Source organism: Staurois parvus, unplaced genomic scaffold (assembly GCF_062004578.1).
Source record: "Staurois parvus isolate SC_StPar_1 unplaced genomic scaffold, SC_StPar_1.0 ptg000596l, whole genome shotgun sequence".
Taxonomy (NCBI): Eukaryota; Metazoa; Chordata; class Amphibia; order Anura; family Ranidae; genus Staurois; species Staurois parvus.
Genome location: NW_028318392.1, coordinates 1,087,368 through 1,105,037, shown reverse-complemented (window position 1 = coordinate 1,105,037; position 17,670 = coordinate 1,087,368). Strand labels below are relative to the sequence as shown.

At 40.2% G+C, this 17,670-nt stretch overlaps 1 protein-coding gene across 3 annotated transcripts in view; it reads left to right on the top strand.

Moving 5' to 3' along the window:
* Positions 1-17,274, top strand: part of KANK1 (KN motif and ankyrin repeat domains 1) — a 301,099-nt gene extending 283,825 nt beyond the window's left edge. For all 3 annotated transcript variants that reach the window (XM_089692583.1, XM_089692584.1, XM_089692582.1), the window contains 9 exons: positions 860-1,072; positions 2,620-2,728; positions 4,913-5,119; positions 8,215-8,302; positions 9,307-9,526; positions 10,589-10,731; positions 11,709-11,909; positions 13,659-13,757; positions 16,300-17,274. In XM_089692583.1, coding sequence (XP_089548709.1) covers positions 860-1,072; positions 2,620-2,728; positions 4,913-5,119; positions 8,215-8,302; positions 9,307-9,526; positions 10,589-10,731; positions 11,709-11,909; positions 13,659-13,757; positions 16,300-16,365 — 1,346 coding nt within the window. In that variant the 3' untranslated portion in view covers positions 16,366-17,274. The remainder of the gene's footprint in view (positions 1-859; positions 1,073-2,619; positions 2,729-4,912; positions 5,120-8,214; positions 8,303-9,306; positions 9,527-10,588; positions 10,732-11,708; positions 11,910-13,658; positions 13,758-16,299) is intronic.
* The last annotated feature ends 396 nt before the right edge of the window (positions 17,275-17,670 follow it).

The following is a 17,670-nucleotide window of genomic DNA, read 5'->3' as shown; positions in this document are numbered from 1 at the left end:
GCGATGTTCAGGAGAGCCAATACTTTTTTCCTCTACCCCTCCTTGTTGGCTGAGACACAGTAGCAGGAGCTATTGGCTCCCACTGCTGTCAATCACAGCCATTGAGGAGGGAGCAGAGGGCTGGTCCAAGCCACGTTCTGTGTGCCTATAAACACACAAAGGCATCGGCATCGAGCACGCAGGTGTGCCACACCAAGAAAAGGGGGAACCAGGAGTGCCGGTGGAGGACCCAAGAAGAGGAGGTTCAGGGTTGCTCTGTGCAAAACCATTGCACAGAGCAGGTAAGTATAGACATGTTTGGCATTTATAAAAAATAAGGCTTTACATTGTCTTTATTGTACGGTATATCTAGGGTCATAGCTTGGATAGAGCAGGGAATGGTTAAAACCATTTTCTTCACTTTCTGTGCTGGAGAAAGAAATGAATGGAAATGAGAAAATCCATGTAAATTGTTGTTCCAGTGACCATCCTTATTCAGATTTCTGATCTGTTATTACTTTCTGTGCCAGTAATCATGGCCACCATGGCAAAAAGGAGCTAATAGTGGTCACCCATCTCCGTTCAAGAATTAACAAAACATTTGGTTTTAGATATACTTTTAGGGGGAAAACCTAGACAGCCGAAAGCAATGATATATGCTTGTATAAAGTTTTTTTGTATGTGTAGATTTATTTATGTATTTTGTATGTTTAGATGAGAACCTAAAAGGACCAGACTGATGCATGTACAAAGGGCAGTCAGCAAACTCGCTATATGAATTTTGGGGTACATGGGCAGGATTTGCAGTATGCTGAGATCTGGTTTGATCACTTGATACATTGTGATCCATGTGTAATAATGTGACTTTTTTTTTTGGCAGGGACAAATGTGGATGTTGTATCCCAGGCCCAGGTAACCACTGAGTATGCCGCTTCCAGTGCTCGGACTGTTGGCCTTCAAAAACGAGCAGGAGTTTCAAAACTGGAAAGGCTGAATATTCAAACAACTGAGTGCAGTACTGAGTCCACTATTACAGTCAGCTCTGTGACTACAACAGAGTTATCCAGTGAAATCTCTGCTTCTTCGGCTTTTGGTAAGTAGGTTTTATAATCCTTTCAAGCATTTCTTTCTCTGAGTTTAAAGTGTTACTAAACCCACAACAGTAAAATCAGACTGTACATGCAGTAAAGCATGCTTGTTATACTTGTGGAACCTAAGGGGTTAATCATCCACATTGTATAAAAAGGATGTTTGATCCCATCTACTCTGATCCTCGCCTCCTACTGTCCTCAGTCTATCTGCTGATAGAACAGAGCCTTGGGGGCAAGCTGCACATGCTCAGTTTGGGGTATAATGCTAGAGCGGTTTTCTTTCTCGGGAGGGTGCATGTGATCAGCACAGGGCCAATCAGCACTGTCCAGACAGAGGGTCAGGGGTCCTGCAGCCTCATAGGATAATCAGGGGAGAATGAAAAATCCTATAAGCTTTTAAGTGTTACTAAACCCTCAACAGTAAAATCAGACTGTATATGCAGTAAAGCATGCTTGTTATACTCACTGTGGAACCTAAGAGGTTAATCCTCCACATTGCGTAAAAAGGCTGTTTGATCCTGACTTCTCTGCCTTTCCTCTTGTTCAAATGTCCACTCTGATAAGACAGCATAGCCCTTCTGCACATGCTCAGTTTAGTGTGTATTGCTAGAGAGGGTTTTTTTTTTGAGACAGAGTGCATGTGATCAGCACAGGGCCAATCAGCACGGTCCAGACAGAGGTCAGGAGTTTTGCATCCTCCTAGAGCAGAAAGAAAGCTCCTCCTACAAGCTGTAACCAGTGCTCTGCTGAACACTGATAGACGTCACAAGACTGCTCTAACTGCTCATGAGAAAAGGTATTTAGCAGTTTATATTTACTAAAATAATTGCATTTCCATGTTGTGTGTACTGTGGGAGACCAGATATAGTGAATGCAGGGTCCGGGGTTTAGTAACACTTTAACCAGTGCTCTGCTGGACACTGATAGAAGTCACAAGACTGCTCTAACTGCTGATGAGAAAAGGTATTTAGCAGTTTATATTTACTAAAATAATTGCACTTCCATGTTCCGTGTACTGTGGGAGACCAGATATAGTGAATGCAGGGTCCTGGGTTTAGTAACACTTTAAAGTTTAACGATAGGCAACCCTTTTTTTTTAGCTTTGGGCAGAGGGGAGAGAGGGATTAGGACACTCGTCTGTATCCTTGTTACAAAGAATAACCCTCTCTATTTGTCCTGTTTACCATTATCATTGAAAGTAAAAGAAAATCCCAAATTTTGGGTTGTCCCCAGAAAAGTAATAGAGGGGAAATCTTCCAATGGGGACACTAGTTTTGGGGGTCCCAAGAGATTCCCTCAATTTGCAGGGATTTCCTCTCACTTCTTGTTTGGCTATGGAGCAGGAAATGAAGGTAAATGTTCCCAATGGGATAAAGATGGCAAAAATGAACCTTAACAGGGGTTATAACCCTCCCTTACTCTATCCAAAATGGAAAAAAAAAACATTTTTCCTACAGTTATACTTTAAACCAAAAAATGTCTAACATAAGCAATTCAATCAGCACTGCATAGTTACGAATTATGACGTTAATTCCATTTTTTTAAACAGTGAGTGGCAGCAGTCAGAATACTCTTAAGTCTATCATGAAAAGAAAGAATGAGAAGAGCGAGTCTTCAAATACCAAGAAAAATCTTCAGTTTGTTGGCATTAATGGCGGGTAAGCCTCTATAAAAAATAAAAACACTTACAACCTGTCTCTGCTTGTCACCTGCTTGGCCAGTTTAGAGGATGTTGTGTGAGCCAAGGGATATGCAAAGCTGTTCAAAAATAGGCTTCGGTCTCATGTGTATTGGAAAACAATACCTTTAAAGCTTGTGTTCAGCTCATAAGATCACATAACTAAGACACCTGTCCCTACAGGGACTCTTAATCTCCAGGAAAATTCATTAGTTACTGCAGTAAGTACAGGATATAAATAAGTACTTCATGATCTGATTTGTGTGTCTCTTCCTGGAATATGTGCTGACCAGCAATGCTTTATATAATAACAGTTCTATCTGCACAGTGGCTAAATGGTTAGCACTTCCACCTGGCAGTACTAGGGTCGTTGGTTCGAATCCCAGCCACGGCACCACCTGCCTGGAGTTTGCATGTTCTCCCTGTGTCTGTGTTGGTTTCCTCCGGGTACTCCGGTTTCCTTCCACACTCCAAAGACATGCTGGTAGGTTAATTGAATCCTGTCTAAATTGTCCCTAGTATGCGTATGTATGAATGTGAGTTAGGGACATTAGATTGTACGCCCCTTGAGGGTTAGGGACTGATGTGAATGTACAATATATATGTAAAGTGCTGTGTAAATTGATGGCGCTATATAAGTACCTGTAATAAATAAATAAATATCTGTATGCAATCAGTTTATTACAAAGTGTACAATACATTATAGCTAAGAACACCGTTGGTATATTTATAATCCTAACCACTTATTATGAAAGTGTTAGCGGAGAGATTGATCAGTTTTGTTGCACAAGATTAATGAAGGGCTGAACACCCCCCTGTTCTGTTCGCGCTCAAACATTCAAAACTAATGAAAGTTTGACTGCGAACTTCAGCCCAGAGGAAAATTCATTATGCGGTATCTTACTGCATCCGAGTGTGCGGTAAGATAATGTACAGCATTTTTCCGAAAAAAACATTGGCATTCACTAAAAAAACACTAGTAAAATACTGGAAAAGTTATTTTATTAAGTCATGTGGTCATTTAGTAGCTAAAACATGCATTAATGTTTCAACTGTCAGCGGGAATTGTAAAATAAATTGCTGGTAATTAACAATTTTAAAAAAAAATGGCTTGGGGGTCCCCCCTAAATTCCTACCAGACCCTTGATCCCCTATCCATTCACCAAAAAATTGTACTATGTGAATAAAAATACAACAGTCCTTTAAAAAAAAATGGTTCTATCGATGTAATTCATTGTCAATCACAGCATCCAGAGTTGTCATGATGATGCCGAGTTGCCGAAATTAAAAAAAAACAAAAAACGCAACGCCTGCAGACCCATCTGCACCCATCGAGCGCTTGCTGCTATCTGACATTTGCTGGTCAGATGTAAACAATTGGGCAGCGCTAGTGGTGTCATCACTGCTAGCTCCACTCAATCAGAGTGGAGTGCAGAGCCCAGTGTATGGAGGGGTGTGGTGAGTGAACTTCTGTTCGATTCGAACATCAAGGACATCCCTAAACAAGATCTTGCAAAACAGGAGCACAGAGACAGACTGTATATTATGTGTGATTATATATACTATATAATCACACCCCCCTACGCTGCTTAAAAGTAGTACTACAGCAGTAAAAATCATGTGCCTGGCCTCTTCCTAATTGTATATGGAGTGTTAAATGAAAATTTGTCCACATCTGTCTCAGATCTTTTCACAGCAGTTAGTTTTATTTTCCCCTGATTGCAGAAACTGTGGTCACAAACACACAATGACAGTTTCAGATCTATTACTAGAAAAGAAGGCGGTATGATGTGCATTAGTATCCGATAACAAGGAGATTTTTTACAAAGTGATTAGACAAAAAACAGATGGCTATAGAACAGAAATTAAAGCTGAACTCCCGGATAAGAAAATATTGTCTAAATACAGGAGTACATATTCTTAACTAGAATTGTGGTGCACTTGGTGTAGTTCGTCTGGATCTGTACAGCAATTTAATGTGAAACTTTGTTCTGTGGAGAAGCTTCCTGTAATACAGACCATTCACTGGGCTCTGCCCCTCCTGTAGTTTTCTGCAGGCAGCCTACTCTCTGCACATACTATGTACACTGATGATGTCACTGCTACTTTTCGAGTAATATCTCAATGTGATGTAAACCAAAACTGACAGTTTATCTTATTTCAGGTATGAAACTACATCCAGTGATGAATCCAGCTCAGATGAAAGTTCCTCCACAGAATCAGACGACGAATGTGAAGGGGAGGAAAGCTTTAATGAGGAGTCTGAAGTGATACATAAAGAAGTCGGAAGTGGGGATGTAGGAGTCTCTGAACCACTGAGTAATGCTGAGAAAGATGAGAAAGAAACCGAGAAAGTGGAGATTAGAGAAAGGTGCATTGCTTTCCTGAATTACTGCTAAGTAGTGAGGCCTGTAACAACTTCTCTTTATTTTAGACTTGGCACTGGAGCAATAGAGCTTGGTGCACTAATAGTAGATAAACATACCTGCTACTTAGCCTTCTCTGCAATATGGCCGCCTGTTTTACCTAAACTCAGGATGACTGGATGTATGTTGAACCAGCGGCATTGCCAGGATGGCAAAAGTCCAAGGAACCCTTGAGCAATTTAAGAAGAGTTTTAATGCAAAGAGTGTGTGTGGCCAATTGTGTTAATGGTAGGATGGCTTAAAGTGGCACAGTTTGTGGTTCTAAAGGCTGCCTGTTTTTTACCTTAATGCATTCCCTGCATTAAGTTAAAAAACAACTTAATAATTCTCCCCCCCTCCCTTCCCTCCCCAAACACTTACCTGAGCCTATCAGGGATACAGCGCTGTGCCCTGCTGCAGTCTTCTCCCCCTTCTCTTTGTCTTCTCACAGAGACTCAGCAGCAGCAGGAGCCACTTAGGAAATGGTTTGAGAAAGGATCAATAGGCAGGACAGAGTCTCCTGTCTTTGTCAATAGACGCAGGCAGGGTGGCTTGGGAGCAAGAACACAGGTGCTTCCCCATAGCATGATGGGGAACCCCAAAAGAGGAGGTTTGGGGCTGCTCTGTACAAAACCATTGCACAGAGCAGGTAAGTATAACATACAGGTGAAACTCACAAAATTAGAATATCGTGCAAAAGTTAATTTATTTCAGTAATGCAACTTAAAAGGTGAAACTAATATATGAGATAGACTCATTACATGCAAAGCATTACATTCAAGCCGTGATTTGTATAATTGTGATGAATATGGCTTACAGCTCATGAAAACACCAAATCCACAATCTCAAAAAATTAGAATATTGTGAAAAGGTGCAAAGTGTCCCACTCTAATCAGCTAATTAAGCCATAATACCTGCAAAGGGTTCTTGAGCCTTTAAATGGTCTCTCAGTCTGGTTCAGTAGAAATCACAATCATGGGAAAGACTGCTGACCTGACAGTTGTGCAGAAAACCATCATTGACACCCTCCATAAGGAGGGAAAGCCTCAAAAGGTAATTGCAAAAGAAGTTGGATGTTCCCAAAGTGCTGTATCAAAGCACATTAATAGAAAGTTATGTGGAAGGGAAAAGTGTGGAAGAAAAAGGTGCACAAGCAGCAGGGATGACCGCAGCCTGGAGAGGATTGTCAGGAAAAGGCCATTCAAAAGTGTTGGGGACTTTCACAAGGAGTGGACTGAGGCTAGAGTCAGTGCATCAAGAGCCACCACACACAGACGGATCCTGGACATGGGCTTCAAATGTCGTATTCCTCTTGTCAAGCCGCTACTGAACAACAAACAACGTCAGAAGCGTCTTACCTGGGCTAAAGAAAAACAGACCTGGTCTGTTGCTCAGTGGTCCAAAGTCCTCTTTTCTGATGAGAGCAACTTTTGCATCTCATTTGGAAACCAAGGACCCAGAGTATGGAGGAAGAATGGAGAGGCACACACTGCAAGATGCTTGAAGTCCAGTGTGAGGTTTCCACATTCTGTGTTGATTTGGGGAGCCATGTCATCTGCTGGTGTTGGTCCACTGTGCTTCATTAAGTCCAGGGTCAACGAAGCCCTCTACCAGGAGATTTTGGAGCACTTATACTTCCTTCCGCAGATGAGCTTTATGGGGATGCTGACTTCATTTTCCAGCAGGACTTGGCACCTGCCCACACTGCCAAAAGCACCAAAACCTGGTTCAATGACCGTGGGATTACTGTGCTTGATTGGCCAGCAAACTCGCCTGACCTGAACCCCATAGAGAATCTATGGGGCATTGCCAAGAGAAAGTTGAGAGACATGAGACCAAACAATGCAGAAGAGCTGAAGGCCGCTATTGAAGCATCCTGGTCTTCAATAACACCTCAGCAGTGCCACAGGCTGATAGCTTCCATGCCACGCTGCATTGAGGCAGTAATTGCTGCAAAAGGGGCCCAAACCAAGTACTGAGTACATATGCATGCCTATACTTTTCAGAGATCCAATATTGTTCCATGTACAATCCTTGTTTTATTGATTGCATGTAATCTAATTTTCTGAGATTGTGGATTTGGGGTTTTCATGAGCTGTAAGCCATAATCATCACAATTATGACAAATCACGGCTTGAACTATCTTGCTTTGCATGTAATGAGTCTATCTAATATATTGGTTTCACCTTTTAAGTTGCATTACTGAAATAAATGAACTTTTGCAGGATATTCAAATTTTTCGAGTTTCACCTGTATTTGTTGTTTTATTCTTTACAAATAGAGGTTTTACATGCACTTTAAGTAAAACCCAAGCCTCCTTGTACTTAGAAAATATGTTTTAATGCTTTGCTACAAGTGAGAATCTAACAGACTTGTATAAACCTCAGTGCAATTATTTCAAACACTTCCATTACATATAGTTTTGTGCTAACTGAAATACGTAGAGAATTAGAACTTTGTCTGAGCCTTCATTAAAATATTTCAATTAAAATAGTCTATATTTGTAGCACCAAAACAAAAACAAAAAAAAGTAGTGGGTGCTCAGCAGTAGCATGCCCATGATGTCAAATATGACCATCTGGTACTCAGTTCTTGCACCTCAGTTGAATGCAGTAAAAGTGGTTCGATATTAATGGTGTATTTAAACAGGAAATAACGGTAGCCTTGTATTAGGAAAAATGGATGTTGGCCTCTTAACAGTTCCATTGCAATAGAATTTACCAGTCATTTCTTAAGTTTTGGACTTTTGCCATCATAGTCAAAAAAAAAAAAAAAAAATTTACCATAGCACTTTGGTGATACTTTTCAAAAATGGACGTTTACACCTACCGAAAGAAGCTTTTTCTAGTATCCTGTTTATACTGTTAACACGTTATGTTGGTGTTATGAATTAGCTTTGTCTGTGGATTACTTAATTGTGTTCTTATTGTATCTACTTTTTTGTTTTGTTGTAGTGAACATAATCATACTAAAAACTTTATTTAAAACAATTAATTTTCTTTGCACAGTGTGTAGAGAGTGGTGAAACATTGGCTTATACCGACTTTTTATGTGTGTACAGGTATGAGTTAAGTGAAAAGATGTTATCTGCTTGCAATGTGCTGAAAGATGCAGTTGATGACCCGCGAGCTTTGGCAAATAAGGATGTGGTAAGTACATAATCTCTAGAAGCGCTTCTGCTTCAGCGGACTGACCCATTTTATTTAATAAGACTAATGTATTCAATACACTGAAATGCTGAAAAGAATGAACATTTATTAAACTGGGTTTTAGAAACCTCTCTTTTGAGAACTTTATAAATGATATTTAACTTAACCAATTTTAAAAAGAATAAATGATCTGACACCAGTCACCCCACATTTTAGCTGCCTACCCCACAATTTGTACTTGATAACTAGCCTTATGTTCCAGTTAAATGAGACCTTCACTCAGGGGTTTTGGAAGACTTTGCTAGGAGTGATGTGTATTAATACCATTAACTATAGTTTTTCCTTTTCTGCAATGCAGGGTAGATAGAATAGACTTAGAATGGGGGTGCGAATAGATTTAGGCCTAGTTAGAATTTGACTGGAATTCCACTTTAACTTAAAACTTTGATCTAAACATTGTTCTGCTTTTGATGAGCACTTGCCAAACAATTTCTGTATTCTTTTGATTCTGTATGTTTGGATTGTATTCTCTATTAGTATTGTATATAGCTGTACGTTCCTGTGCGATTCACATACAATCCAGGTGTGGTGCGATTTCAGACTATTCATTTGAATGGGCTGAAATTGTGCCAGACTGCACCAAAAGTAGTGCATGCACTACTTTAAAAACTGCACAGTGCTGGTGGATGCAGCATAGGCAAATGCACTGTGCTTGCAACATGCGTTTGGGGTGTGGTTGCATTAACACTGATACCCACTGCAGATCACAGGTGCAGTGTGTTTTGAATGAGGAGCCGCAAATGCACACGGAGTGCAGGTTTCCCGCACCATGTTCTAGTGTGAACTAAAGACTTGGGTGCACATTGTTCAAAGTTGGTGGGAGTTTCACACTGTGGGTTGTTCCATAAACACCAAGAATATTGCTTTCCTAATAGAAACCACTGGTTTATTTGAAATAATATTCACATTAACACTGTATATTAACTAATGCTTTGTCTTGACAGAGGCTGTGCTTGAACACTATACAAAATGAATGGTTCAGGGTATCAAGTCAGAAATCTGCTATTCCTGCCATGGTGGAGGATTACATTGCTGCATTTACCGAGCTTTCACCCTCTGTCCTGCGCTATATTATCAACATGGCTGATGGCAATGGAAACACAGCACTTCACTACAGCGTCTCCCATTCCAACTTTGAGATTGTCAAGCTGCTGCTGAAAGCAGGTTAGTGCTTGAAGATCAAGTGGTCGTGTGAGATGCTTTGTACTTAAAATTCAACATTTAAAAGTGAACACTCTGCTTTTTATTGCTGCATGGAGGGGCACTCCAAGGGATTAAGTTATGCTTTTATATCACTTGGCTATATACAGCACGTCAAACTAAAGAAGTCCTATACTGCATGATGCAGATATAGAATGCTGGGCCCCTGCCTACATTGTTATAGTGGCATGCATGTAATAGGACTCACTGAGGCACCGCTATATCGGCACAGTTGGAATACTAAATTGGACTTTTTGGCCCCATTCGCATAATGCAGTGCATAATGTAGTGTTTGATTTGTGACACAAATCAAATAATACCTGCAGTGTCTGAATGCTTTTCAACTCAATGGCTCATTCTAGAAGGAAAGTATAATGACTGATGCAGGACTAAAAAAATAAACTAAACTTCTCAACTGCAAGACTTTTTCTGTTTGCTTGGGAGAGTTTGGGTCATGGAACTTGCACAAAGACACTTGTGCAGGTGAAACCTATTAACCTCACAAATCGGCAATTAAATAGGGGACGCTGCAAGAGGTTCACTTTAAGTAATAGTTGGATATATTCTTTTCATTGAAATATGAAAGTATGGATCTACTAGTGTTTGGTCACTTGCAGACACTCATTCATGGTCTAAAATAGAAGACTGATTAGCAGAAAGTACATCTCCATAAATGGCTTTCCCCATGGTCTTTACTGGAAGTGAATGTTCACAGACTGGAAGACATATTTTTGGCTTTGTTCTATGCAGATAAAACTATGAAACCACCAAGGTTGCCAAGGGAAACAAAATACACAGTTAGAGTGAATTAATAGAACTCTCAATAAAGCTAATGAATGAAGTAAAAACCAAAATCCAGTTGTTTTTCCTAAGTGGTTTTAAAAATGTGATTGCAGTGTTGATTTGAACTTGAGAATAACAAGTTCGTATGTATAATGGACCAACTGTCCTGATGTTTTTATATTCGTGTTCTACTTCTATTTCCAATGGTCTAATGCCATAACTGAATAGTCTCTTTCTTTGCAGATGTTTGTAATGTAGATCACCAGAACAAGGCTGGCTACACTCCCATCATGCTCGCAGCTTTGGCAGCTGTAGAAGCAGCCAAGGATATGCGTGTGGTAGAGGAACTTTTCAGCTGCGGAGATGTTAATGCCAAAGCCAGTCAGGTAAGATCCTTGTTTTCAGTTCTTATAATGACAGCCTAAAGCTCTATAAATTCATGGACAGAATATTGTTAGACCATTGAGGTTTTTACATTATGTATGATTTTAAAAGTTTTATAGAATAATTTAACATAATAAAGTGGACATGCTTATATTGGCAATTGTGTTTTGCTGTACATCTTGGAATCCTCAGAAAACATGTCATGTCATTTATTCATGGTAAGCACCCCGATCCTATAGGGAGGAGTTACAGGCCATATACATATATGTCAGAATAAAGTGATGGCAAAATGGTCTTTCCTGTAGAAAAAGCAGATGATCCTTGTACGAATCTTACTACAACCTGTGTTGAGCAAACGATTCAACAATGCAGTCTTGTGTTTTTGGGTAGCCCTATACTTTATAAAAAGGAGCATTACAAGGTACAAGGGGGTTGATTTGCTGAAATTGGAGAGTTCAAAATCAGGTGCAGCTGTGCATAGTAGACAATCATCTTCTAACTTCAGCTTGTTTAATTAAGCTTTGACAACAAAATCTGGAAGCGGATTGGTTTCTATGCAGAGCTGCACCAGATTTTGCACTCTTCAGTTTTAATAAATCAACCCCAAGGTGTCACTTCTCCTACACTACCTACATGGAGAAAGTCTCTTTCATTATTTTGAATGTCATCAGTGAGGATGCCCTGTGGCCAAACAGTTCATACATTTACTTCAGCTTATAAACAGATTAGGCTATTTGACTTTTTTGTCCAGCTTTTACATGTTGCCTTGGGTAATTGATTATTTTCACTGCTGTTTTATACATTATATTGAATGGCTACTTCTATTTAGTTCACCTAAAAGAAATATGTTGCCTCACATATTATTCCTATTTTTTACATTGCTCCTTAAATAAACCATTCACATATGTTGCTGTGTTCTTTATTAAATTCTGGGCCTTTGCTGAAATAGATGCTCTTATTTTCTGTTTTGTATTTTCAGGCAGGCCAGACAGCTTTGATGCTTGCAGTGAGTCACGGCAGAATAGACATGGTCAAAGCTCTCCTTGCCTGTGGAGCAGATGTGAACATTCAGGATGATGAAGGCTCCACTGCACTGATGTGTGCAAGTGAACATGGACACGTAGAAATAGTAAAACTGCTGCTTGGCCAGCCTGGCTGCAATGCTGCCTTAGAAGACAATGTAAGTTATTTCCCACTATTTTCCCCCCAAAACAAGCTGACATTTATTACCCTTAACTAAGGATCGCTAACTATAAAACCCGGATCCATATGCCTATACAACATAGAAGCAAAAAGTGTTACGCAACGTTTTAAGTAACTTCAAGTAGAATTACACTGCACCACATAGCAAAAACACTATTAAATTCATTTTTAATATTCAAAGCAAACTCGCCCATCCATCCATGTCTCCATGATTTATTTTGCTGAGAAAACTCTTTGAAAAACATCCCCTAGCATTTTTGTTTGTGGCCATCTTGCATAAGGGCAGATGTAGCATAGAACATCATGCTGGGAAATGTTAAATGCTAAGTCCACGTTTTGCAAAAAAAATTATAAATGCATCCACATTTGCAGAAATAAAATGCACATTTATTATTTTTTCACATATGATCCTGCAGAGCATTGCAACCATAATCTGTGGATCATGGGTGCAATTCACAGGCTCCTTCAAACTATTCCTCTGGCTTAGTACCGAGGTTCAGACTTTCCTTTAAACAGCTGGAGGAAGTGTCAATGGACTACAAGTGTGGTAATCATGTGGTTCATTGGTAACAAGTCAATCTTTTAAAATAATCTTGTAGTTTGTTTATTCACAGATACCTGTGAATGAATGACAAGATTGTGCATAATTTAAAAGGTGACAGAGCCACCAGAGAGAAGGAACCTACAATCCTGTAAGTAGGTGGGGGTGGTGGTTTTGGGTTTGGGTTTAGCCTTTAGTTTATGGAATGTGGGCGGTAAGAGGTGAAATAACATTTGTCTTTCACAGGGCTCACGTTTTAGCATCGGTAGTAAGGCCTGCCATAGAAAGTGTTGCAGGAAAGAAAATCACTTGATTCCTCCATCCACAGAGTCAGTGTTGATAAAGGAATCCCTTCCACTGAGCCATTGTGTTCTCCTGGCGGGTGAAGTTGGCTAAACAGTCGCTAGCAATAATCACATGCAAAATCATGGGTACATTCAGCCTGCTCATACATGCTTCGAATCTCGGATGGTTCCTACTGAACTGGCCGAGATTCAAACTGTCTATGACTGGCTTAAAGCTGGCCACACATAGTCCTCTTTTGCTTATAGTGATTCTAAACCTTTTTTTTTTTAATAATAAACTTGTTATACTTACCTTCTCTGTGGAATAGTTTTGCACAGAGCAGCCCCAAACCTCCTCTTCTGGGGACCCCACCAGCACTCCTGGCTCCTTCTGTTCATCAAGTGCTCCCATAGGAATTCTCTTCCTGTGGGATCACTTGTGCTGACTTAATCACAAGCCACATTGCTTGCATCCATAGACACAGACAGTGCTGCTCAGCCACGCCCTGCTGTTTACAGGATTTGATTGACAGTAGCAGGAGGCAGTGGCTTCCGCTGCTGCCTCCATGTCCAGTGAGGAGAGAGAGAGGCACTGTTCAGGTTCTAGTAAGTATTTAGGGGAAGCTGGGGATCCTGTTCACAGAAGGTTTTTTACCTTAATGCAGAGAATGCATTAAGGTAAAAAAAAACCTTAAGCCTTTAGAACCACTTTAATTTGATCTCTTAGATTGGGAAAACAAATTAACGGTGATGTATTGCAAGGGCCAACATAACTGAATAAAAATTGAATGCATTGTTTAGTCAGGTCCTCATACTAAAATGGTTATTTGCTCCAGGCAACATTGTTATTTTTCTTTTATATTATTTATTCAAATGAGTATTTGATTTATTTTTTTCTTAGGATAGTAGCTCAGCTATGTCGATTGCCTTGGATGCCGGTCATAAAGATATAGCTGTCCTTCTTTATGCCCATGTCAATTTCTCTAAAACACCATCACCAGTAAGTATAACATTATATATATATATATATATATATATATATATAAAAAATATACAGTAGATACAGAATGTGTGTTTGTGTGTGTATATTTAAATATATAAATTCTCCGTCCTTTTAATCGTCTATACTTTATAACATACAGTAATTCCTCTTAGTGTCTGCATTTTTAAATCAATATTGTGACTTTCTCTTACATTTTGTTTGTCAGATGCTGGAATTGTTAACTGATTTTATCAATATTGTTCATAATTTAAAAAAAAGTTACTGTATATACTCGAGTATAAGCCGACCCGAATATAAGCCGAAGTACCTAATTTTACCACAAAAAACTGGGAAAAACTAAAATAGTGCCCCATCATTGGTGTCAGTGGGAGGAATAGTGCCCCATCATTGGTATCAGTGGGAGGAATAGTGCCCCATCATTGGTATCAGTGGGAGGAATAGTGCCCCATCATTGGTATCAGTGGGAGGAATAGTGCCCCATCATTGGTGTCAGTGGGAGGAATAGTGCCCCATCATTGGTGTCAGTGGGAGGAATAGCGCCCCATCATTGGTGTCAGTGGGAGGAATAGTGCCCCATCATTGGTATCAGTGGCAGGAATAGTGCCCCATCATTAGTATCAGTGGGGGGAATAGCACCCCATTATTGGTGTCAGTGGAATAGTGCCCCATCTTTGGTGTCAGTGGGAAGAATAGTGTCCCAACATTGGTGTCAGTGGGAGGAATAGTATCCCATCATTGGTGTCAGTGGAGGGGTGGAGGAATAGTGCCCCATCGTTGGTGTCAGTGGGGGGGAGGAAAAGTGCCCCATCGTTGGTGTCAGTGGGTGGGAGGAATAGTATCCCATGATTGGTGTCAGTGGGGGGTGGAATAGTGCTCCATGATTGGTGTCAGTGGGGGGTGGAATAGTGCCCCATCATTGGTGTCAGTGGGGGGGGGGGAGGAGTAGTGCCCAATCGTTGGTGTCAGTGGGGGGGAGGAAAAGTGCCCCATCGTTGGTGTCAGTGGGAGGAATAATGCCCCATCATTGGTATCAGTGACACCAATGATGGGGCACTATTCCTCCCACTGACACTTGCTGACCCCTGTTCCATTATGGTGCTGCTGCAGCCAGCATATGTGGTTGCCGCAGCACCTAAGCACGGCACACTTACCTGCATCTCCTTCACTCGATTTTCGCGGGGCCGCTCAGCTCCGCCTCCTCGCCGGTGATTGGCCGCCTGTGTGCCTTTCCTGAGCTACAGTTCTGGCGGCCAATCACCGGTGAGAAGGCGGAGCCGAGCAGCCGCGCGAACATCCAGTGGACGAACCGAATGAAGGAGCAGCCGCGCTTCCTGGACCTGATCGTCGTGGGACCGGAGCCAGGTAAGAGACAGCAGCCCCCTGCCCACCCCTGTACTTACCGTAGTTTCCCTTCTGTTGGAAGGGGGGGAGCCATCTGCAGACGTTAACTCGAGTATAAGCCGAGGGGGCCGTTTTTCAGCACAAAAAATGTGCTGAAAAACTCGGCTTATACTCGAGTATATACGGTAAGTGGATTTATTAGTATAAGGCCCCTTTCACACTTGTGCGCTTTTGCCATGCTAAAACACACTTTTCCAGCGCAACAAAAACACATGAAAATGATTCCCCTCTTAAATCCCATGTAACTGTTCACATTGCTGTGCTGCATTTACACTGCGCTTGAAAAGTCCTGCATACTGCATCTTTGCTGCGCTTTTCAAAGGCGCACCAATAACGCATCTTCCACTATATGTCAATGGGAGTGCATGAAAGCTCACTGCACCTGCATTTTTGGTGCTTTTTTTTGTCACGTGTCCATGTTTCAATGGTGCATGCTGGAGTCCGAAAACCAGAAAGCGCACCAAAAATGTATTATAGACCTGTTAAAAGCATGTTGAAAATGCAATGTGTCTTTTAAATGCACCAGTGTAAAAGTGCCATAACTCTGTAAAAGATGAAAGTGTTTCCTAGTTTCATTTACTATAGTTTTTATCCTCTAAATGCAAACATTCATGACCTTAAATACAGTATAAAGAGATATGCTGAAAAAAGTGATAATATCCACTAAATAACTGTTTGTTCTTCTTACCATTCAAAAGACTGCTAAATTACTAAAAGAAAAAATCTTAGTGTGCATGGGTGCCCTTAGAGCCCCCCATTGTTTTGAGAATTGTCATCTGTTCAGTTGGTCAGGTAGGGTCTGCATTGTTTTTTTTAGCTCAGGACTAAGCTGATCTAGTACTGCATTAGACGTCTTATTTAGAAACAAGTGCTTTTGGTGTCTGGAGTAGGCATGATTTCAAGAAGTGGGGGTAAAGGTACTGCCTTTACTATAGGTTTTGTCCTCTAACTGCAGAGTGACGGGTAGGCAATGCCTCACAGACCCATCTGACCATCCATGCACATCTGTAGACTGGAAAACATATCAATGGTGGCTCTGCTACTAGAAAAACCTTGATAAACATTGCTATATTTTTCACAAGAATGTTTTCTGAGTGTTTTTTTCCTTTTAATTTTATTTTCATTTTGTTTTTTAAAGGGCACCCCCAGACTAGGCAAGAAACTTCCACCCAGTCCAACACAAAGAGGACCATTTGACAATTAATATTTGGTTGCCATCTCTGACCTGCTGCTACCTGTAACTGTGTCTAACTGACAGATGCTGAATGTACCTATTTTTGTGCCTGAATGCACCAGCAGACTAAAGCAATATCTATGTAGATATCACGGGAAGTCTGATAACTGGAACAAAGCTGTATATTTAGAACAGGCTCGGTCCTGCCATTGGACACCCGTGGAATTATGAAACAAGGATTTTATTATAGAAAGATACTGGACTACATACAAAATCCACGGACTAGCACTTGCGAAGTCTAGTCATAAAGATGCTATGAACTGTTCCCACTTTTTCCAGTGTTAGGAAGTGCCATAGTGCCTCTTTTATTGTTACTGGTTTAATATTTATATGTGGTGCATTACTTTGCTCCTCGGTCTTCATTCCGTACTGATTATTGGTTTAAAACAACGTATTCATATCCAGCTGGGCTGCTGGTATCCTGGTTTTAGCTGTACTGTGTAGGAGAGCCCTCAGTAGATCTGAATGGACTAAGAAATGTTGTCCGCTGGGCTGTATGTATTACGTAACTTTTATATTAAAGGAAAAAAAATGTATCTACAAATGTTGAGAAATTCAGTATTTGCTGCATATTTTTTAATCTGTAAAAAAGAAAAAAAAAAGAAAATGTATATGCCTTAAGCATATTTGCTGAATATATAAATATATATTTTTAAATATGTCTAGTTCTATGTGTTAATATCTTTATGTTCATAAAAATCAAACTTTAGGTTACTCGCTATGTATGTCTCTCGATGGAAAAATAAGCTGTTCACCTTTCTTCTTATTTATATAATAGCTTGTCTTATTTTCTTTTTGATTTCTATGTTTAAGTGTTTGAAGTGCCTTAAACTCTTGCCATATTTTCTCAATAAACTTTCACCATGCGGTTTTTATTCATACCTCATGTCTTTTATGGACAGTAGACGGTGAATGTTGGTGACTTATGATGTAGTACGTGGTATGAGTATTGTGTTTCATTTAAAGATATTGACCTTGCCAACCAATTAGATTTGAGTTGTCATTTTTGGAATTACAGAAGAAAACTGATAGTTGCAATCTAAATGGTTGCTGTGGCTACCCTAATTTATATCCAGTTCAGAATAACCTAGATTTAAAGGTTATCCTAAGTGATCATGGGATTACTTTGGTTTATTCTTTTGTGTATGTAAACTTTATCAATACTAAAATAATATTCAACATTCAAATATGTATGGGCAGTATGCAAATATGGTACTTTAAGATAACCTAATATGATACAGTTATAAATCCAGGCTTAAACATTTGCTCCTTTAA